The 24,939-nt window shown below is 38.9% G+C and overlaps 1 protein-coding gene across 3 annotated transcripts in view; it reads left to right on the top strand.

Moving 5' to 3' along the window:
- The first annotated feature begins 16,421 nt into the window (after window positions 1-16,421).
- The window catches only part of DIAPH2 (diaphanous related formin 2), a 259,065-nt gene continuing 250,547 nt past the window's right edge, over window positions 16,422-24,939 (top strand). For 2 of the 3 annotated variants that reach the window (XM_088151773.1, XM_088151771.1), the window contains exon 1: window positions 16,422-16,687. In XM_088151773.1, the coding sequence (XP_088007899.1) occupies window positions 16,499-16,687 (189 nt within the window). In that variant the 5' untranslated portion in view covers window positions 16,422-16,498. The remainder of the gene's footprint in view (window positions 16,688-24,939) is intronic. The other variant, XM_088151772.1, reaches the window with a different exon arrangement.

Raw genomic sequence — 24,939 nt, 5'->3', positions numbered from 1 at the left:
CAGGTCTTCAATGCTACAAATGCCAATAATTCTGTAATGCCTTGAAAATTATGTTGAAATAACAACAGAAAGTTAATTTGGGAGAAAATGCTCATATAGCACTGAAAATACCAAGCCTCTCTGGGGAAGGAATAACAGGGTAACATTGAGATGGTCCTGTCCCTAAAGGTGGAAGGGCAGGATAAATCAGAGCTATTAGTACATTCTAGTTTAACTTGGCTTGTTTTCCTGTGGAAAACGAATGTGGAGTGTTTATTTACTAGATGATAGAACAGCATGTAAAACTTCTAAAATGGAAGAATATTGCACTTTCTAACCAGTTTACACAGCCCAACATATAACCTGCCATCGGAACCTGTAAACGGAGCCTACAGGAACAATTCCAAGTTTTATTTATTATTCTTTGGATGTCCATCCCTCCTTATGAGATTGGACTGCCTGTATATATCCATAACCACCATTAAAACAAACCAAAGAGACTGAGGCTTGAAGTCACCAAGCAAAAATATTTCCAAGAAAAAGAGCGTATCTTCTTCTGACATAATTTCCACTTTTAATAGCAGCTCTTTCTGCATAATTGGAGTAAATGCCAATCTATACTAAATATATCTCAGAATTTACTTCTGACTAGACAGATATACAATTGCCTAGCTGGTGGGAGAATTGTGTGCATGAATATTCCAGAGGAAAAATAATTTAGATGCAGTTTAGCATATGTTTAGCAAACCCAGAGAAATCGATGGGATTTAATTTGATTGTCAGAACCCCAAATCGTATTGACCTCAATGGATCTAGTACAAGCATGATTCATCTAGATTAAACCCTATACATTTAACCATTATTATTAAGTGTAATATTACTGCATGGCATTAATATCATACTATACATATTTTTTTCTAGATTAATGCCCTGTCCCCTTTCCTAAATCACTTTTTATAATACCTTTAAGTTCTATGCCGTGTGTGGGCATAAGACAAATTACTATACCATTCTTTAATCATTTTATTTCATTGTGGCTATATTAATATCACTGCTTTTCCTTCCTCCACCTACCCTGTTGAAGCACTTCATTTCAAAAGCTCCCCAACTCAGAAACCATATAATCATTGGCTTCCATTCCAAAATATTGGTAAGATGCAGTTTATCCCACTAAGTTTGTTTCAGGTGATTCAATTGTTCCAACTGAATTAAAATTGAATGATTAGAAGCAACTCTAGGTACACAATTAGTCTTATGGGTTTGCCCAAATGGCAAAGTCATCTGGGCACTAAAATTTAAACTAATCCATATGCAGCTGAACAAATAAGAACACTCCCTTTCTCTGCACAACAAACATGATTAATTTAATTGAGAAAGAGAATGATGCTTTGCCAGCTGTTTCATAATACTATTGATTTGGTTAATATTACCCTGCCCATATGTGTGTGTGTTTTATTAAAATAACAGCCTAGGATCCAATAGGATGACATACTACAAGGCCTGGCTCACTCACTGTACTAATCAAATGCATTTGCTTCATTTGGAGCTTAGCATGCTGAGTAAAACCCAGCCACTCAGGATTGTAAACCATGGCTTAATGACTTGGTGCCATGGATGGATTCTGGTTTATTCAACAAAGCATTAAGGAAACCATGATTTTGCAGAGTTTGCAAAATGCCTGCTCAGTTCAGACCAAAAATCCATCTAATCCAGTATTCTGCACTCCCTGCCATACAGAAAGCTCTTCCCACTTTTCACATTTTTAAGCAACTGGCCTTTTCATAGTAAACTCTCCATAGAGCTTTTGAATAACACCAGATCTGGCCCTTAGACTCTTTGGAACAGAACAGAAACTTGGTACCATTCCCTCTCAAAAACAAATTATTCCCAAAGTGTAAAATTTGTCCAGTTCATAAAACAATCTCTCCATTTCCTTTGATCTTCTGATTCCTCACCCCATCTTTTTAGAATGCCAACGCTCCAGCATTACAAGAGAAATCTAAAACTGTTGATGAAGTTGGCTGAGATGGCAAAATTGACAGCTTTGATTGGAAAAAAGAACTGAGTGATTTTAATGTAATTGGAAGCCTTTTTTGGACTTTTTGCGTGAAATGGAAAAAAATGAAATGATGAGGTATGGGTTTGATGATTAGAAATAATAGCAGACAATAGAAAAAATGAAAGTTATGCTGTAAACCTAAAGTAAGAGTTTAGTGTAAATTGTTACTTATATCTCTTGTGAGGAAAGTCGGAAATCCTTCCTTCCTTCCTTCCTTCCTTCCTTCCTTCCTTCCTTCCTTCCTTCCTTCCTTCCTTCCTTCCTTCCTTCCTTCCTTCCTTCTCTTTTGACTTTGCTCTCTCTCTTCTTCATTCTTTCCTTCCTTTTTCATTCTTTATTTAATAAGATAAAGAATGAAAAAGATAATCTTTAGTTTTTGTTAGTTTTTATTATTCTTATCTTAAAATCTAATCAAATTATTTGGAGGAAAAAAACAACAACCAATCAACCAACCAGCCAACCAACCAACCAACCAACCAACCAACCAACCAACCAAGAGAAACCTAAAACTGAAACTTTCCTTAAACGCGTGCATAAATTCCACAGATGCTTCCTCCACTGTATCAGCGAGTTTCTGAATAGAACTGTGTTACCGTAACTAAAAAGACCACAGAGACAATGCAACTCTGGCCCTACATTTTCAGAGATGCCTTTTGATAGCCTCATCTCTTTCACTTTTCTAATGTTCAGTTTTCATTTCAGGAAAGTTCTAGAATTTTAGTTAGCTGCACTGCTGCTGCTAAGTATGGATTATTAGTTGGCCAGGAACAGACAATGTATGTGGTCTTCCATCTGTTACTGGCTTGCAATTCTCATTAGCCATCATTAGCCATCCTGGTAGTAACTGGTGAGAGTTGGAAGTTTTGTCCATCTTGGTATAAACCCAGTATAAAGGGAAGATTGTAAACATTCTGGACTATACCTTTGGATAATTTTTATAGATTAAAAACATATTCCTGTATTTGCATGACAAGTTTCCAGATTTCAAGTATGGTATATACCTAGCAAATATTTTCTTGCGCACTCCCATTTCATTCAAGGCAGAAAAAAACTGGAAAAAATTGTTAGGAGTAAGAAGAAAGGAGAGCGATCCAATGAATATTCTTTCCTTAGACCTCTTAAAATAAGGTTCAGTTAAAGTATCGCTTCCAGCATATGTACCCATATACTATATCCACAGGTATATCCATTTTCTTTTTACTAGCTAGAATCTCATCTATTTCTTATAAAAGAAAACCACCGACTTCCTAGTCAGTAATTGGGGCTGTTAATCTACAATTTGCAGTTGGGATAAAATTGATCATGCATTCAATTTTCCTCCTGACTGAAACTTTGTTTAAGCAAATTGTAGCTCATATGCCACATCTGAGAGTTTATTACAGGGAAAATCCTCTGACCAGCTAATAGGGAATTCAACTCCCTATATTTCAACGTCTTTTGAGATGAAGATCCTTGTGAAAAGGGAGAACGCTTGCATTATTCACTTATATATTTGTATTCCTCTAATGTTTATCCCATCTCTTCTCCCAAAGCTCAAGAGTTGGAAACCTCCTTCCAGTTTTTTTTCCTCCAGAACAACTCCTCTGTAGTTAAGTTGGGATGAGAGTAATTGATCCACCATCCCCCGGTGAGCTTCCATGGGTGAGAATGGACTTCAACATGGATGATCCTAGTCCTGACCTTTGAACCAGAACACCCTATGTAATTCTCCTACATTCAGTTGGATACATCTCCATCCAACAAATTGTTTCCTTTGTAGTGCAGAGTAGAGGAAGGATTATCTGCTCTTCTACTTTCTATCTCTATTCTGTTACGTATATAAAAGAGTTAAAGCTGCGATAACCAAAGATCACTTCCTTTGGGACTTTCCACACTAATTATCTATAGTATTGTTTGTTTTTGGAAGTATTTTTTTCCAGTGACTCTGGAAAGGTCCGTCCCTTGTGATATATATACAGAGAGTGTAGATTGTTCATATTAAGTCTTCTGCCCTTTGCTGCTTCTTCCTGTCTGTCCCTCTCCATCCCTTCTTTTGCCAGTTGATTTGATATTTGCTGATGTTTAATAAATGAACACCAAGCTGTATTTTTACTAGCTAAATTGAGTGGTGTGTGTGCTTGCTCTGATCTGGATATAGGAAATGACTGGGATTGGGCTGGGTAAACGGGAAATCATCCATAGTAATTTTCCAACACGTTCCAGGAAAGACAATTCTGCCTTGGGCATTTCTATCTCCACGTGCATTGAGTAGGAAATTATGCACTAGTCTAGACTATTTTTGTTCATTCAAAATATGTAGAATGGTTCCTACCATCTGGCCATTAGTAGTGCTGCCCGAGACTTCTTATTTGACAACAGGTGGACAGCCACCTATAGCTTCAACTTTTATGTGATTTTCCACGGCTTCAGGCAGAGTTGTTTTCGCCCCAACTTCTCCTATTGGATCCTTTTTAACTGAGGGTGTTGGAGGTATTAGAGTATGTAAAACATGGGCTTTACAACAGAGTCTGCTCACTATATACAACATACACAAGAGCCTGCTCCAGGGTCATCAGGATCTCAGGTCATTTGCTCCCAAAATTCCAGGCCACGCTTGATTCAGTGGTTGTATTTCCAAACAAGGACTGAAACTGATGGAAAATCGGGAGGTCCTGAGTGTATCTCATTCCAAAAATATGTTCCTTTCATTTCTAATCCATGATTCTGGACCGCATGAAGAGAACTGTATGAGCTCATTATGAATCCTTATAAGTAATACTGGTCTTTCTCTGTTAAAATCATCACACCAATTCATTTTAAAATAATATTAAGAGGAAGGGGAGGAAGCTTTGGAGAACTCCCAAATGGACAGACTCATTACACATTTGAAGCATATGACAATGTATGTTTTCATATGCTATTCTGGGCTGGAGTCCACTAAATTTTCTGCTTATCAGCAAATAAAAAAAAAGTTACAATTTAGCTAAAATTCTGTTGCACCATCAGGTAGATAACTTCAGCCAACTGGCAATGCCTTTCCTAAACTAACTTCTTCTTTGCCTGTAATAAGGCAATGATAAGAATGTGCCACCTTGAGAAATAATTGATAATCACCATAAAGAATTGTCATAAACTGGAAGTTCCTTTTGGCACTTCTGTGGGAAAGGGTAATCAATATTCATGCATAGATAAGAGCCTTATTTATAAATTATGATTTTACAATGCACTTTATTCCTGAAATAATGCCATCAGAATGAAAACTGCTTGCACAGCTGCTACAGAGTACAACATTAATAGCCACTTGTATATACAATATAATCCAAACTCCATATTACAGGCAAAATTTACTTCTGCTTTTGTCTGACCCACTACTGTATATGGAAATTAAGTTAATAAACACTTTGAAGACTTTAGGTATTAATCATCATAGTTTTAATTTTACAGTGTATCTCATTACACTTTGGAGAATTTATATTCTCCAAAAAGTTCTTCCAGGCATTGAAATAAATATAAATCTAACTCCCTCCCACCACTAAAAAAACAAAACAAAACAGGGGTGGGGAGGAGGTTGTTAAAGCATTTATTTTGTTCTCAGAAGTATTTTCATACTTGGTCGCCCAAGTTCCAAATCCAGCCAGGCAATATGACTCATCATATGCTGCTTATTATTTTATCTTAGCAATTAAAAAGTGTCTGATTGCTTCAACAATAACCTGATCTGTGCTTTGCAAAATGACAAGAAAAACAGGGATCAGAGTTTTCCAGCTCCCCAAATCAATCTGCCAGCTGCTGTTTTAAGATTAATCTTGAATAAGCCAACACCTGACATTTACTGAGTGAATACAATTTCTAGTTAAAATAACAGTGAAGTAGAACAATCTCATCCATAAATAAAATCCATCAATGATGATGTGGTAGAAAATTTCCTAGCAAGTTTGGCGAGATCTCCTACATTACAAGATACAATTTTAGAGAGGGACTGATTTCTCTGCGTGCTACACAGGGAGGCATATTCCTCAAAATAAATGAAACCAAGACAAAATCTAAATATGATTTCTTTTTCTTGTAAATATTTAATTGGAACCAATTAAACCCAGTTGATATTTCAGGTGTGCAGAGGTCTGGTTTCAAAGACCAAAATGTGATTTGGACCATGCATGGGCAAGCATATCCTACCTAGTAGGAATACTATTTATTTAAAACAAAGATGTAATTTTGAAAGACATAATATCAGTACACGGATGTTTAGTAATGAGAGGATGACTAAAGTTGTACAATTAATGCTCAGTATAAAATTAATAAAAGATTGACCACACCAAAGTACTTTATTTTTAAGGTAATGAAAATGAATATAAATCTTTGAGCTTATCTGCACTGTATTATTTACAAATGCTTAAAAAAAAAAAAAGAGATTCCCCCCCCCCCAGAGATAAGTATTTGGCTTCTGATGTTCCCCTTTGTACTCCAATTGATTTACAGTGTCTATAAACTATAGAAACTATAATGGTTTGTATTTGTCTTGCTGCGCGATATATAGATGGGAACACTTTAGCTGCAATTTTTCTGGGCACCATGTCTAATGCTCAACATCTGGAAAAGATCTATTCAACTTCAGATATTCCTGAGAGGTGCCCCTTCTGCATCTGTGTGCACTTCTAGTCCATGGACAGTACGGACTATACAAAAATTTCCAGTGAAGGAAGACATCGAGGAGAAACTAATCTTGCAGAGACACAGGATCTTGCTTCAAGTTGCCGATAGGCCTTGGAATAAGGGCAGGTGGCATAATAGATGGGTAATATTAAACTCCCTTTCTCAACTTCTTCATTATAGGATATGCTCTAATGATCTTACGGAAATTTTCTGGCTTCCTAACAGGCTTGGATCTAAAAGAATCGTGTTAACTTTCAGGCAGTTTATTTTCCCATCAATGCTTTTCAAACTTAAGAACTATGTGCATTGAATCACATGTTGCTGTTTGTAGCCAAGCATGGATGATTTCTATGTCTTCTCCCATTTCTCTTATGTTAAAAGTTATCGTTTGGTAGCAACCTTATACCTTTCAATAAAATGTGCTGGTTGGAAAAGGCGTTACCAAACTCCTGCTGAGTTTCGGCTACCAAAGAGCATCAAGCTTTTCATCAGATGGCAACCTCTGGTAAGCCTCAAACTTTCATCTTTTGTACACGTACAGTGCATTACTCCAGAACAGCAACAGAAAAGAAACAATTGGCACACTTGGGGCTCCAGCTTACATCACTGAAGAATGGAAATGTATAGACTGGGATTAGGTATCTGTTTTCCTCTTATCCAGCCCCTGCCTCATGACTTTTATCCTTCCTGGCTTCTAACTGTCTCATTTGATTAAGAATTTGAGGAACCTTCGCTTGTAAATCTTTTCTAAAATGTCAGTGACATCGTTAGCCTGGGTGGGTCTTTCTTCATGGCTACTGCTGCTAATGTAATTTTCTTCAACACACATAAATTCTCTGTTGTATCAGAAACAACTTTTTAAAAAAACAAAAACAAATCAACTATCTAATTCTCTGACTTATGAAAAAAAATTTCTAACAGAAACCCCATTTTTGGGGTCATGATTAGAATAGGATCCACCTTTCTCCCTCTGTCTTTTTAAAGTCTAAAATATGTTTCTTCATCTCAGCGATTTAGTTGAGCTGATCCTCAAAGCACGGCTTGGAAGATCAAGAACATATCATAGGTTCTAACCCCACTGTCTCCTTCCCACTTTAGCTTCTGGATTTCTAGAATCACCTTTTACTGTAATACTGAAATTGGGCAAAATGTGTTTATAGCATCTTTTAAAACCAAGATTTGAGCTTTGAAATCTAAATTAGGTAGAGTCCTAATACCAAACCCTGGAGAATTACAAAAGGTCTATAATTACTTAATTAGATATGTTCGCCACCTTGAGTTATATATAAAAAAGGCAGGATAAAAATTGATAATAATAATGCTTAGTATCATAACAGCTTCAACTCAAAGACTTCCATTAGAACTTATCACACTCCTTTGAACTTCAGATAACTAGACAGAATAATTTACCAAGTTCAGGAGCAAGAACACAAGGTGAGTCTTAAATACTTGGCCACTCTTTATCCTCCTGAGCAGAACCTGCTCACTGTACAGAACCTCAGAGATGACCTTGAAGAATGAATGTGGCAGTTAGCAAAATATGAATTAAACCTGGAAGAGGAGGAAGGCATTAGAAAGAAACTTAAGCTAACTCCATCTTAACTTTATTTGGTACAAGAGGGAGGGAAGAGAAAACGCTATCAAGCTTTCAAGATTCTGTTACTACAGCCTATATCCGTAAAGCAGTGTTCCAGTATTTCTTGTGGAGACCGTTTCCTGATCTGGCCTATCTCAAAGGGCTAACACGTTCAGGGTGCTGGCATGCTTTTAATAATACTTCATGCCAGGTTTCTATAGGAGCAACAGACCTGCCGCATCTCCCTGGAACTGAAAAAAAACAGATTATAAATGATGCATACATTGCTTAAGTGTTGCATTTCTATTGTTTTTCACTCCCTTTATTTATTTGCTGGGATTATATGCCGCTCCAATGGATATCAACTCTGAGCAGCAGCTTATGTATTCTATTGTTGTAGAATGTTAGGTTAAAATAGATATACAAATTATAGTACAACTCACAGTTTAATGCCACAGATCAATAAAGTAAGTAATTTACCATAGGTGGTTTTATTGTGAATAGATTTTCTCTAGACTCCTTCAAGGAGAAAATCATCATAAAAATTTGACCAGGAGGTGGCAGAATCAAGCCAACCTTGGCTGGTCTTGAAAAGCTAAGCAGGGCTTACTTGGATAGGACACCACCAGGCCATCCTGAGGAATAGGCAGGATGGGGAAATTAATAAATCCAAGAAGAAGTCAATGACTACTACTTTAAAAACAGTGATATATATGCTGCTAATACAACCACTAGGACTTTGAAGTGCATCTTTTATCGTTATTGCGGGTACTATTAATACTAATATTACTACTACTGCTGTTACTGCTAATAAAAGTTGTAAATGTAGTAAGCATATGCTAAGGTCAAACATCACAATTTGTCAGCTCTTCAAGGTAGTCCAGACAAGAAGCGCACCCAGGTGTACTAGCTCTATCTTTATTATAAGGTTACATGAACAGACTCTTGCAAGACTGAAAGTATTTCTCCCCTCCTCTCTTTTTACTCTCTGGAAAACTAGGGAGGGTCCCATCCGAGATGCTTCCCATGCCCTTTTTCCTTCTGTGGGCTGAGATACCTTTTACATGACGGTTGTCTACTAGGCTGTGGCTCTTTCTCTTGTCTCCCAAAGTAGCTCTTACAGGCCATTACACAACTGAGAAAAGCTTGTGTTTTGCAGTGCTCAGAGATTATTACATTTGGAGATAGGAAGGTGTTAAGACGGTTGGATATAGCAGGCATCTGACTGGAGAACCTGCTTCTCTAATGTCAAAGCAATCTTAGATACACTAAATACAAACACATTGCAATTCCTGGTGCCTTCTCCAGTGCCAGAAGCTAATCTTGATCTTCTCCTTGTTCTTCCCAGGTGGCAGCTTTGGAAGAGATGGCTAATAGCTACTTTTTTCAGCACACGGTCAGAAATCCAAGGGCTTAATCGCGGGAGAGTTTTGAGGGCTGTGCCTGGTTTGAATACAATTTGGAAGAAGTGTTTTGGGAGAGCATCTTGTTTACATTCATTAAATTTTAAGGCTCATGCCGCTTAGGAATCCACTTACAAAAGATAATGCGACTATTAAAACAGCAGCATCTTTTTCAGAACACTATGGTGACTTCATAATATCTTTCTTCTGAGTATTTGCTTTTGCAGTTTCCTCCATATTTAAATCACTGGTTGTGAAGGACCATGCAGCATGCTTCCCATTTTACAAAAAGTCAAAATGGCTTTTACACACAACACATAAAGCCAACATTTGTTTAACCACATGCTACTCAATCAGTCATAACTAGCTGGGCTAATACAACATAGGAAACCACAAGCCATGGTTGGACAAACCATAAAGGCTAGGTTCACAGGACACACTCAGCCACAAACTAGGAAAATCAATTGTGGCTTGGCATTAGGGATGTATGAGAAGGCTGCATTCTGCCTCACCAAAGTAATTTGTATCATCATAACATCGGGCTTGGGGTTCCCAAGGAAATGTGGAGACAGTGAAATGGTTATGCCATATATAGTTAGATTGCACTCTCCTCTGTCTTTTTATTCGTGTATTTTTAAATGTAGATTTTAATTGTTTTTAATGGTAGAAGACTATGATTTTACTTGTGCTTTAACTGGGTACAGCAGTGTTTCTCAACCTTGACAACATTAATGGCTGGCTGGGGAATTCTGGGAGTTGAGGTCCACCCATCTTAAAGTTGCCAAGGTTGAGTAATACTGCTGAACAGTGTCACACGCAAGCGAGATGGGCGGCCATAGACGTTTAATAAAGACATCAAGGCAAGATGATTCTCTTTTTTATGACTCTTTGAGGCACTCTACATTCTTCTGAGGCCTCGTCCAACCATTGCACTGCACACACACCAAACCTTAGCTCAGTGTTGTCCAAACTTGGCCACTTTAAGATGAGTGGACTTCAACTCCCAGAATTCCCCAAGTCCACTCATCTTAAAGTGGCCAAGTCTGGACAACACTGCCTTAGCTATTGCAACTGACGGGCAGAGGAACGCAACCGAATGTGGCAGCTGTATTTTTCGAAACAAGCGAGGACATCTCCCCTTCTGAAACAGCTTCAAAAGGGTGTTTGTACGAAGCTTCACTAAAGAGAACAATCCTTGCCCACTTCACAGAACTCAATTCAGTATGCGGTGTGAACCCAGTCCATGTCTGTTCAGAAGGTTGAGATTTCAGGAGATCTATTTTTTGTGCCCTTCATCTTGGGAACCAGCTGCTCCACTTAAAGGGGCTGGCATTTTAATTCATCTGAAATCTGAAGCTACAGTTTCTGCCTGTTTCACCTCCACTTTGATTTTAAAAACTGACAGGACAGGTGGAATGAGAAACCCAGATGTTTTGGTTGTATATAACCTGCCCTTATTTACCTCTTACTGTGGCTCAGAATATCTCACAAAGAACCGTGAAATTTAGAAGCTTAGAGACCTTGTTTTCTTATATTTATATAACCAAGTCGGTAAGAGTATCAGAGTAGATAAGTAAGGAACAGGAGAAGCAAGTATGTTTCTAAGGTCAATAACACCTTTCAACCCATGTCCACATTCTCTGATGTTCTGGGATAGAAAAATACTTCACAGTTTTAAGTGCAAGTTTCACATATTTCAAATTCCCAAGTGGCAGCCAAACACTTTGGAGAGCCCAGGAATAGAACCCAAACAGTTTTTAACATACTCACAACACCAAACATGCAGAGAGTTCAAGGAAGTCTACTTTGCCATAAAGTGACATTGGATTGCAACCTAAACAAGTCCAAACAATGCTCTTCTGATATGATTTTTAGACTTCCCTTTTTTTTTCTCTATAGCAGACTTCCTTTCAGTAGCCACAACTGCTTTCAACCCATTCTGCACAATGTATTTAATTAGAGTACTGTGATCACAAATGCTTTCATTTTGAAACAAAATCAGCTCTGGGATCTCACTATGGAACATACTCTAGTGGTAGAAACCACATCGATTTCTTGCCAAAGGTATCAGCAGCAATCATCCCCAGCTGCTGTTATGTGCTACTTACTGCAAAGAATACTTCGGGGGAAATACTATTTATTATTTATGTATTTAATTTATACCCTGCCTTTCTCCACTGGTGAGTGTTCATCACAGCTAACAATATTTACAACAAAACAAAGCAAAACTCAGACTATGAAAAGTTACCCACACATTCAAATACTAAAATCATCTAATAATTAAAAGTCTAGGGAAAACCTAGATATTCCAACACTGAGAGAGAGGTGTGAAACACTAAAGACAAAACCCTCTCTTTCTCCAGAAAGATGGACCACGGATACAGGAGAAATTTTCAGAAGGGCCTCTCCAGCAGATCTTAACAATCAGGCAGGATTTATCATGGGAATGGGAGTCCCTTAGACTGTCAGGCCTTAAGCTATTTCTTTAAAGTTCATTCCTGCATGGTAAACTGTGTCCAGTAAGGAATTAGCAACCAGGGCAGATATGCCAGTCCAGAGATGTTATGACCCTTGCACCCTGCACTGCCTAACAGCTTAGTTGCCAGATTTTGTGCCAGATGCAAGTTCTGGATATTTTTCAAGGGCAATGTCGCAGCAGCTGAAATAAGACGGAACCAAACACAGGAAATTCTACAGGAAATCACTGCAGGCTTCTAGGCCAGATTTGGAACATATCCTGAAGTCTGAGTAATATGACCAAGCCATGGTTTATGATTAATCAATCATAGTTGGCTAAACTATAACAACGCTATAGTATTATGACATTTTATGACTTCTTTAATTGCTGGTTTAATCAGTTTACCACTGTATTTAGACAAGCCATGATATATCCATGGCTTGTTGACCAAATTGAACACAGTCAAGCAGTACACACAAAAATAAAACATAAAACTTTATCACCCACAATGGCTGGTTCATCTAATATATTCAACAAACCACAGTTATTTAATGTGAATTAAACACTGTGACATAGCCCCTTTGTGTAAATCAATCAATAAATTCAGTCATCAACCATGAGATGATCTGCTAAACACAAGGAGCAGAATCAGTTTTTATCTTTTTTTTAAAAAAACTTTTGTTTATACCTTGGCTTTCTGTTCAATCAAGCATTAGAGTGGACAACATTTAAAAATACAAAATATTAGAAACAAAGTGAATGCTAAAAAAACCCTTACTTTTGTTCGATCAGGAAGCTGCATTGTATTTTTTAATCCATACAAAGTTTAGTTTATATGAAAAAAAATATTCTACTTCATTATAAACTAAGAATTTTCTGAACTTTAGTAAAATGGGTCTTATGTTTATCATAACTTATAACGGTTCTCAAAACAAGAGAAAGCAAAAGTAGATAGCAAATAAGTTAAGCTTGTTCCAGATTCTGAAATCAGAAGAGGATTATCAGCAAACTAATAAAATCATTCTTGCAGAGGACAGTTAAGGAATAGGGCATAGTTACAGAGGTCAAAACACAGCTCATTTATTTGCTTATTTATTTTAAAAAGCCTGAAATATTGATGTCAATGGTTAGTATAGGTAGCAGTCAAATGTACAAGCATCTACTGACAAATATTTATAGTGATTTTGACCATTTCAATAATTACAACACTTTTACTATAAACATTTTAAAGATATTCCCTTTTCATAATCATTTTGCAAGTAATTAAGACAGAGAAGATGCTTGCATACATCTTATGTTCATCAAGTGAATTAAAAAATGCCATAGTTCAAAAGGTTGCATGAATGTAGATCAGGTTAATTCAATAAACCACATTTCAGTGAAACTTAGCTTAGCATCATACCAGCAGTTGTTATTAAATGTCGTTGGTTCAGTTTGCTCAGCAGGCTAACTAAAATGTGGTTGATTGTGTCAGTGTTCAACCCATAGGCTTACTCAGGGTTTACTTAAATATCCCAACTGTTGGAATTCATGTGACACGCTGAACTACAGTCAACACAGTTTAGAGTATCACAAACTGGGCTAAAACATGGTTGGATCATTTGTGACTTGTCATCATACAAATGTAAGCAGTCTGATTCACTGTGCTGGGCAAATCCAGGTAACTGAATTTTCAACTGACCATAAAAAATTAACCATGGGTCAGTGTAGTATATGAAAGTGGCCATTATTACTTTCCCTCTCCCAGAACATATCCTTAGGAGAGGATGATGACAGCAGTAGTTACAGCTGCAAATTATGGTTAAATAATTGAAAGCAATTAATACTCAGTAATTTCCCCCATCTGCACAATGAGTATTGCTTTTAACCTTAGATTTAGCCTTTTGGTTTCCATATCAACAGAAATCATACTGACCATGCATTGATGTTCTGCTTAATCAAACAGGAAATTAGTATTTTTAAAGATCTGTATGTATTTGCTCCTAAGGCAATTTTGAAGGCTTCTCCACAGAGAGTGCTCTTGATGAATTTCTTGGATCCTTGCCTTATGCATCTGTATCTGCAAGAACAAGCTCAAAGTCACTCTGATGAACTTTCAAGGCTTAGGAGCTTTTTGTACCTGGGGGGGGAAGGAAGTGGTTGAATCCATGAAGCATTCAAGAAATTTAATAAATACATACCGGTGTGCATCAAAGTATTGCATGTGAACCTCTCTGTACAATATTCAGGATCATATAGTAAAAGCGCATCACTTGTGCCAAAGAACATTCCATTTCCAGAAAAAACTTAATAAGAACATTTGGTGAAAAGCTCATGCATCACATGATGAAGGAGGCACAGGTTGAAACATTTACGCTCAAGTTGTTTGACATCAGTCAGAAAGGTGGGATGAATGTTCAACTGAAGGTAGAATATTCCACGCTTGTAGGAACTCTTGTTAATCAACAAAATGAGTTGTCACCCCTGCAAAAGATGCCTTCATTTTATACACTGCATAGTTATTAAATGAGCATTAACTACTACCATTTTATGATTGCTGTAACAATGCTGATATTCTGACAGTCACTCCCTAATGTTGAAGTTAAAAAGAATAGTGTCTGTAGCCAAATGGAGAGCCCTAGTTATAACTTTTGAAAAGACGAGGCCAGCAGTTCTCAACAAGTGTGGTCTGGGGACCCCTGAAGGTCCCTGACACCCTTTCATGGGGTCCATGAAGTCAAATATTTTAACAGTTCTGAGTTTTAATTTCTAATACAGTATATCAGTAGATACAACCCATATAACCCCAAACTCTTTGGGGTCCTCAATAATTTTTAAGTATGTAAAGGGTCCTTGGGACCAAGATGCTTGAGAACCATTGGTCTAGGCCAAGTCATGGGCTGGATTTACACACTGCAGTAAAACATGGTAATTTTTTGGTTTAGCCTAGTGGGTTATGCACGTATAGCTGGTTGGGCTTAGTAAACCATTTGGCTTTCTCTTGTGGTAGCAATGCAGCCTGTGTATTGTACAAACCAAGAACATTGGATAAGCCATGGTCCAGTCAACCATGAATAAGTATGTTATGCAAATACAGACAATAACAGACTTGAAGTTATTCAATGATTTTCCATGACTGAGAGGAAAACTGAATGCCTTGCATTACTTTTGTTCTCCATGCTAAGCTTGGCTAGTTTTAATCTTGGTTTAATTAATTTATTCAGATGGCTACATGGCAAACCATAAATTAACTATCTGGGCTGTAGATAAAATGACTGAGGTTGGGTGAGGAAGATGGGTAAGGAAAAAAAAAAGTAAAAAGCAACGTGGTTTATCTCTGATCCTTTTGCCTTTGAACTTCCCCCAATTAATGTCGGAACAGGGCAGAGACTTGACCCTCTGTGGTTATTACCATCCCAGTGTAGTATTACTGTATTCCAAAAGACTGTATGAAATATTAGTTAAATAATAGCTCTCAGTCACACAATGTTGCTTGGAGCACTGAGCCGGAGAAAAGATAATTAAAGGAGGGTCAAAGCCTGGCATTTATTTATTTATGGTCCAAGACCAAGTCACAGAATTTAAAAAATACAGCACATCATTAATACTACATAAGTACGCATGTAAAGTCTAGCATTATACAAGGGTCCTACCAGGATGTTGGGGTTCTAGAAGCTTTGCAACAATAAGAACAGCACAGTGGCTCAATTATTCATTGCACTTTCTAACCATTGTTATAGTGTATTTCTCTTACTGTGTATTATTGCATTTTACTATTATTATTGCATTGGCTGTCAGTGTTACTTTTGGGCCCTGTTTAACATCACCTTGACCAAAGTGGTTTATAAATGCATCAACAGCTTTTGTCTGCTGCTGCTGCTTCAGTTCTGAAACACTTCTTGCAAGTGATTTTTTAAGCAGCCACAGCCCTGATCTGCGCATGCATTTAAAGATATTATTTTATGGGCATGTGGGTTATATATGCCTTGCTTTATTGCAAGCCTGCCTAGTTTCATCATGAACTCCCTAAAAAAAAAAAAAAAGTTCCCCAGGTGATGGGCGTTTAGTCAAGCCTTTCCCCTCCCTCCCCCTCTTCCTCCACAGCTTCCCTATCCTACCACTCACATCCCCGCCTCCCCTTCCAGCCCGGGCTCTGACTTCCGCCAGGCTTTCCTCTCTCGCGCCCTCTCTCCCCAGACGCTTCCGGGTCCTCTTTGACCAGCCTTGAGGTGAGGGCAGCGGCCCAGCACGGCGGCTTCGGCGGGCCCCGGGGAGCGCGCGTGCGCAGGGGGAGAGGGAGCGCGCGCTCCCGCGCGTGCGCCCTGGCGGGCGACTCTCGCAGCCCTGGGCAGACAGGCAGGGAGGATGCTTCTGCTGCCGCCGCCGCCGCCTCGTTCCCCTCTCGACGGCGCATGCGCAGAGGCGCTCCTGAGCGCCCTGACAGCCGCGGCGGGCGAGCGGGCGAGCCAGGCGGCCAGCAAAAAGAAGGCATGGAGGGCCAGGGGGCCGGTGGCGAGGACCCGCCGGGGAAGGGGACCCCGAGGCGGGGCGGCAGCGGCGGGCGCCCGGCGGAGGAGGAGAGTAAGAATAAGCCCAAGTTGGTGAGTGCGGGCGGGTGGGCGGGGGAGCTCGCTTGCGGGTTCAGGCGTTGTGGGAAGGCGGGCGAAGCTGCCCAGCCCCCCCCCCCCCCCCCGGCAAGACCTGGGCAAGCCACGGCTAAGTCACCCAGCGCTTCCAGCGTTGCATGGCCCCAGGAAATCCTGGCTGAGCCAACCCGGGTTTCCCGGGTCGCGTGAAGCAACCGGGGCTTCCTGGTTGTGCGAACCCAGGAAATGGTGGCGAAAACCCGTAAGGCTTTCCGCGATGCAGGGACCTGGCCCGCTGTTGCTTTTTTAATAAACGGTGGCTAAACAAAGCAGGTTTGGGTTTGTTGTGGGGAGGTCAGCCAATTGTGGCTTAGTAAACTGGGCTTGTGCATGTTGCAGGAACCAGCCTCACCTTGGTGTGCAAAACCTTGTGGGTTTGCTGGTTTGTGCACTGGGCCTTTGGCGTAGAGGTCTCTCTGGGTAATTGGCCCCACTTTGGAGGCCCTCTGTTGCTTCTGCCTGAATGGCAGAGCTTAGGGATTATGCTAAACCGTGGTTTAGTCACAGCTTCATGAATGCCTCCAACCCAGGCTCTCTGGTCTTCTCTCCTATGTTGGTTATCCAACAGCCTTCCCAAGTTGTGGTTCTCCAGAAAAGTTGAGCTTAAACTCTTGTCATGCCTAGCTGCTTTGCCTGATGCAGTTAGAGGGGCGTATTGGGGAGTGTTACATGCATGTTTCATTGCCGTCACTTGCATGCTGTACAGAGAAGCCTGGGTTGCCCCATAGCCTGGTGTTTATGTCTTCTGGAACAGATTTCTTCACTCTAGTGCTCTTCAGATGAGTTCCCTCCTTTTCCCTAAGCCAGCACTGTCTTTAACAAGTTGCCATGATATCAGAATGTCACATGCATCACGTTGTCATTGCACAAATGATGAAATTACGTAATTGCATTGTGATGACTCATGCAAGCACATACATTGCATTTGTATGGAGGCATGATGACATGTGTCATTTGCTTCCTCCTTCCCTGTAGATGTCAGTGCCCTCAACTGGTATTGTCCAGCCCTTGTGGGTTTCAGCGCCCATCATTCCTACTCTACATAAGTAGAGAAATTGAAGTCCAACACATCTGGTGGGCATCAGGTTGGTGAAGGCGACTGTAAAAGTTGGAGGTGGAGCAACTGGTAGGTGGAACTTTCCATAGCATTGCTGATCGAGCTTTTATTGTGTGATTTACACAAAAGCTTGGGCAATAGAGAAGTTTATTAAAAGCATAGCTGCTGGACTTGCTTCAAAAATTGGGAGTCTCTGAAAGTGGCAAGAAGAGCCTTAAGTAAGGTGTTTGAACATACCTGTGCTTTGGGAAAGAGAAAGTGATTGCTATCTTCTTTCACTAGTTTTGCTGTTTTGACTTTCAGAGAAGCTGCAATTGCCAATTCAGTTAATGTTATTATTTCAGTAATATCTGGAGGGCCACATTTTCTAGCCTGAGTGCATCAGCTTAAGCTTATTGGTTGTCTGGAACAACACGGGAAATTTTCTGGTGACATCTCCAGATGGAGCAGGGCTGAACATTTTCAGTCCAATTTTTAACCTACTGTCTAAACAAGAGCATAGACATGTTTCACTTTCAGAAATCTTGCATTTGGTAAACTGAGCCCTACCCATTCTCACCCTTTTCACCTGTCTGAATTGATAGTTGCACTCCTGATTTTCAGTGGTACAATGTCAACGTTGTGGAGACCACAAATGAGATTCATGAGCTCTCCACCCCATTGCTATTAAGGGGCACATGTACTGTTTGAGATGTTGGCAACTCTTTGAGGACCGAAGGACAGATTATGACTTGAACACTTTTTTGTTTTTATCTTTTATGAAGTCTTGAGTGGAGTTGGCAATTTTTCAGGGTATGACTTCAGCAGCAGCACAATGATAAACAGAAGTTAAATGCAAAACAACTTTGTTCTCTGGTATTTTCAGACTTAGAAAAACTTTCCTGATGCATTTCTGTAGTCTTCTCTCTAGTGAAGATCCAAGAATAATCTTCTGTCTGGAGGACATTGGGTATAAAACCTATTTGAATATTTTCTGCTTTGCCAATGATTGGGTATAGTAATAACAGCAATTAAGTTAGCTTTTAGAGGAAGGATTTAGGTTTCATCAACACATGTGAGACCTTTTAGGAAACCAGGAGATGCAAATGAAATTTCTAGTCAATAATACGTTGAACTTAGGGTATTTATATACTGTCCTTTATACATTACCTTAAGCTACAAAATGTAAAAACAATAGCATGCGATAAACCAATTAAAGGTAAAACATAATTTTCACAACAAGCAACTTGTAATTAAAACAGCAAAGTGGATACTCAGTGTTTTAAATTACAGGCTATTAAATGCCTAGCACTATTTGCAATGGAAATTCTGTTAATACTCTCTAAGACGCACACGTGGCATTGTGAACAGTAGGTAAACAATACTTCACATCTCTCTGTTCTGTGGCTGGATTCAAATTAATGTGGTTTATTTGGCTTAGCACAGTGTAGACAGTCAGTCATTGTGGTAAGCCATCATGGTCTAAGCTTTATATGGGAAGCCAGTTGTGCCATCTTCAGCAAACCATAATTAATCAAATAATGGATTATGTGAAGTGACCCTGTGACTTTGAAGTTAAGATCCTAATACGATTACCAGAAAAATGAACTTTCTCCATGTAAACATGATTGCACATGAATATAGTAATTTTAATTGCTTTATGGACATATAGTTCCATCTACCAATGGCTCTGCTGGACCCTAAAGTTGGGTTAGCAGTGGCCTTCGAACTGCTTTGCTGAGTTACTGTACTGCCTTTTGGTTCCTCAGCTTCCTGACCTGTGTCCTTTTAGCAGATCATGACAAAATTAGATTTCTTTCAAAAGTGGCACCTGAGAATTTTTTTTAAAAAAAATCCTTCTATTTTGTTGGTTTTTCAGATTTTTTTATCCCGCCTTTATTACTTTATAAATAACTCAAGGCGGCAAAAATGCATAATACTCCTTCCTCCTCCTATTTTCCCCACAACAACAACCCTGTGAGGTGAGTTGAGCTGAGAGAGAGGGACTGACCCGAAGTCACCCAGCCGGCTGTCATGACTAAGGTGGGACCAGAACTCACTGTCTCCTGCTTTCTCGCCTGGAGCCTTCACCACTAGACCAAACTGGCTTGTTTTACTTTTTTTTAAAATTCCAATAAAACATTAATAAATTTTATCTCAAAAGAAACAATGTCGAAGGGGAAATAAAGAAGATAATACACATAAATGTAGGCTAAGTGTAGTATTTAAAATTGTCCTGAATTTCTAGATTTTATCTAAACATTTTGTTTTAGTACTTGACTACAGCAATTTGCTGTAAACTGCCTCACTGGTTCTATGAATGGGAACTGTGGAAATCTTCTAATACAGATAAACATGCAACTTTATGTTGCATGACTTTCAGTGCAGGAAAGTAGTGCTGTCTTACATTGGGTCAGCTACTAGTATGATCATATACAGTGGTTCTGCAACAGTAATTGAGAGAACCAGTGGGTTAGAGTTGTTAAGATGCTGACCTACCACTTGAAAAACCCAGGTTGCAGTCCACCCTCACCGGTGGAATCTCAGAGGGTGACTTTGGGCCCGAGATACCTTCTCTGCACCAGATCTACCTCACAATATTGCTGCAGGAGAAATTGTGTGTCCTGACTGAATGCAAGATAGAATATCATACATTCAGCGTATGATATTCCTTTTATCTGCAGTTCTCTTAATGGGAACACCTGGGTTCAGACCTAAGGCTTTGTCACTGCATCAAATATACACTGGGGAACAATTAAAAAAAAAAACCCAAAGGCTTTTTTTGTATTTTTCTCTCTCTTGTTATTTTTTCTTCTTCTTTTTGATCTTTCTGTATTTTACTCTTTTCTGAAACTCAACTAAAAATTTTTTAAAAAAACCCCAAAGGCTAGAAGTCCTACTTTTTTTTTTTTTTTTTGATTCAGCATACCATGCTTGAAGTCATGATTACCACAGATGAACAGGGTTATAAAATCATGCATTTTATACTACAGAATCTATAACTGGGTAATAGAAGCAAGTAAGAAGTGTTTGCTACTCTTGACTGTTGTGTGCAAGGAAAGGAATAATTATAATCTCTCTGCCTTGATTAAATCTTACGGCTCAGTCAACTACAGAATGAAGCATGCTTAATTATACACGGTACAGGATTGGACTATGAAAAAAAATGGTTCCATGGTGCTGTATGATTGTAATTCTGAGTATGAATATGCAAGGTACTTGTTTCAGAATACGGAATATTGGTGTCTTTGGAGGGTTGATCCTTTTGGCCAAGACTTCAGAGCAGGACAAAGAATTCTCCAGTTGGAAAGAATACATTCTGTTTTATGTCTACAGATGCATATTGTAACATAGATAATACAGCAGTTAGAGGATTCAGGAGGGATGTGAAAGCCTGAGATCAAATTCCCATTGGTTGAGAAGCAGAGCATACCTAATGAAAGCCATTCTGTCTCACAGCTTTTAAGGATAAAATGTGATATTTAGAGCCTTATATACTTCCTTGAACTCTGTGTCTGCAATGTCTTTTTTAGTAATGCATTTTTAATTGTATTTTGTTTTGTTGCTATGACTATCAGCCTTGATTGCAATTTGTGGATGGAAAGTCTAATTATAAGCAAAACAAATAATAGAGTTTATACGGAATGAATGACTCAATCCCAGGAAAAGCAATGGTGTCTGTGTGGCAGTATTAAAGGGGAGGGATTTGTATACCTAGATCATAGATTGTGAGACCCAATTTTGATTTTATTTTGTGAGGGATGTTTGGCTTCCTGGCTATGGCCTTGGATTACAGTTTTTTTTTTTTTTTAATGATTGTCTGTGGTTCAATGCTACTAATGGGAAATCTTTTGTATGTGACTTGATACAAAGTGGTATGATGTGATACAAAGAGCTAGGCAAGATCAAGAATTTAACAGATTTCACTAAAGTATATTTAATGCTAGTCTGGAGGTAACTACAGAATTTTGGAAACTACAAGAGGAATTTCCCACCCTCACTTACAGTGAGTTCATTCAGGTGGAATTTTCCCAGGTTTCCTAGGCTGAGTTGTTCTTCATGAGATAAGCTGCCAACAAACTCATGTTCTGTCTCTTGATTTTTTATATCTAATCTTCCTTCCATTCCTTTCTCAGCTGCCCACAGTCTTTCACACAAAGCTGCTGACATTCACATTTGAATTAAGCCAGTCTTGAAATTAACACTTGAGTTTGGTGTCTATCCATCCTTTGCATTATGTGTTGGGCTTCATGGTTCTTCTCCAACTTCCTTTCCCAGATAATGTGGAAGGATATTATCCTGGAAATAATATTGTCAGTAGCACATTGTTTTCACTACTGTTATCATTATTTATTGTGCTTTTAAACTTTGCAATAATTTCAGTCCTCCAGCCATGCATATATCAATGGAAAGCATAAAGTATAACATAAAACTGTAATAGAAAAATAAACAATAATGCAGAATAGCGCTATAACCTAGATAAAATCTGCAGTAATAATAAATGCAGTTCATAAACAACAGAACTATCAGAATAAACAATGGCCATGTTCTCATGGTACACTTAATGTTAACATTAAGCCATGTGTAGTGTATTATACCACACAACCATCTAGTGTGTCCTGGATGTCACAATCACTGCTGGATGTAGTTTGCTAATTCTGTATCTTTTCAGTCAGTATTCTAGGAACCAGTTGGTATTTTCTAGGTTTATTTTATTTTCATTTTTTCCCCAAAAATAGCAGTAAAAATGTCACAGAGGCTTGTTTTGGATTGAAATTGTGACATATAAAATAATTACTTTTTGAAAAGAGATTCCTGGGTGCTCATGGAGATGAAAAATAAGATGGGAATAGTGGAGACATTTCTCTACTTTTAGTTGGTTGCTTAAGCATAAGTGACTCTGGAATGGGCTAACATGCTAATCGATATTAAATATAGGTACATATTGTGGATAATATCAATCCAAATGGGGTTGAACGTGGCAGCATCTGGCTGACTTTTTCTGGCTTGTGAAGCTAGAAAGGGTTGGTTCGTATCTGGATGGGATGCTGCCAGGGAATCCTAGGACCAGAGGCTGGAGTGGGAAATTATGGGGAAAAACCCCTTCATCTTGGGAGAAAGCAGTAGCACCACATTAATGTAACACTCCCAAGAAAACTCCATGTATGCCATCACAAAGAGTCACGCTCAACTTGAAAACATCTTTATTTGTTTAAGTTTTGGGGGTGAGCATTTAGAAATCAAGCAGTTAAATTCTGGTGATTGACAAAAGTATTGATTTTAGAACTGAGATTTTGAAAACAGCTAAACTGGGAGGACGTTTCAGGCCTGAACTTCCAAGTATTGGATTTTGGAGTTCTAAAATAGCTAAAGTCATTTCGGTTCATAATGCAAGAAATATGCCTTGAGAAAGTTTGTTCTGTTTATTTTTGGCCATGTAACTGAAGAAGTTGTCGTGGCAACTGCCTTGCACATAATTTACCAGGGTGGTAATCCAATAAACTAATTTTGTAAGTTTGACAGTCTTATAACCTGAAAGTGTCATTTTGCACAGATGTAGCTCAGATATAATGAGTGGGCAGCCATTTCTTGCTTTCTTCTTCCTCCACTGGTTTCTTCATGGATAGCTCAAATCTTAGACACAACAATCATCTTGGGAAGGAGAGACAAAGTGACCACACAGCTTTAGTTCTCCCCATTAGTTTGGAATGAAATAAAGGCACCTATTAGCATCTTTTTTTTTTTAGAAGGATGCAGAGCCTACAACTCCTCCAAAAGAATTGAGCGCTTCTTTTGAACATATGTCCCAATTTAATTTTGTAATGTCCAAAACTTAGTATCTTTGACAGTGATTTTTTATGGTTATGGCTGAGTAATTTGGTGTTAGCTTAATTGTAATGTTAGCTTTCTTGTCTCAAATATTAATATTTCCTTTCTGCAATGGTTCTTGGGGCAATATATGATGACAGTATAAATCTGTCTCCCTATAGACCAGCATGCTTTGGTTTAAAAAGAAAAATGGTGTGTGTGTGTGTGTGTGTGTATACACACACACACAGATCCCTTCTCACTCTTGGGGATGTGGGTGGTATGTGTCTTCCTCAATCTCGGGTCCTTGGAGTTTGAGGGTTCTGCACAGGATCTGAGCTGTTCCTACCCCTGCACTCTTCTGCACAGAGAGCTCTGATGCTGTTCCTGGGATCTGTTGGAGCCACTCTCCCAGCTTAGGAGTCACAGCCCCAAGTGCTCCTGCCACCACTGGCCTTCGCTTTCCACATTCTCTCTAGTTCCTCCTTCAGGCCCTGGTACATCTCCAGCTTCTCCTACTCCTTCTTCCTGGTGTTGCTGTCACTTGGCACTGCTACATCTATCACCACCGCTGTCTTCTGGTGTATATATACACACACACGCACGTATTGCCATACATCGTTTTTTTCAAACAAGTTCCTTTTGCCCTTTCCCCCAGATCTAAGCATTCAACAGTCTCCTAGAATAACTGTTTAATTCCTTTAGATACTTTCTCAAGGACTTAAAATAAAGCAATGTGTGTTCAATAAACTCAATAAACTCTGTTGACACATCCATTCAGTATTACTGTATTGGCTTAGACCCTTGAGTTCAAGTTCTGGTCATCCAGGGAGCTCACTGGACAACTTCTCGCTAGTCATACTTTCTCAGCCCAACTAACCTCACAGGATTATAGTAGGGATAAAATAAGAAAAGGTGGAATATGCATTCAGTAATGTAATAAGATACATCTGTTTCAGGTAAAAACCAAGCAGATTTATTAAATCTGGAATTCTGAATCCTTTCCCAGCACAGGAATTGCAGCAATGTGTTTTGAATTCCATTGTGTTGACTTTAGTATGACAACTTCCCCAGTGAAACGTCTAAAGGATTATTAGTCATGGTTTTATTGCTTGGATGCTGATTACATGGCCTCCTTTAAATATTCTTTATCTTGGTTTAGAATTTGTTTGACATTTTATGTATGCCGATAGCATTTTTCCTCCAGATTTCTGTTTTCAGCTTCAGTTTGATAAATTGTCCCATGGCAAACAGGTATATAGGAGTGTGAAGACTGTTCAGTAAACAACTGCCCATAGTCAATTCTGTTGATTTAAAACATATAAATTTCCCTTACTCTCCTCTTTTTCTCAACACATTAGTG

This window comes from Python bivittatus, unplaced genomic scaffold (assembly GCF_059951505.1).
Source record: "Python bivittatus isolate LINGU-HERP-01145 unplaced genomic scaffold, Pbiv_v1 ctg000670_np1212, whole genome shotgun sequence".
NCBI classification, from domain to species: domain Eukaryota; kingdom Metazoa; phylum Chordata; class Lepidosauria; order Squamata; family Pythonidae; genus Python; species Python bivittatus.
This window is presented reverse-complemented; position numbering and strand designations above follow the sequence as displayed.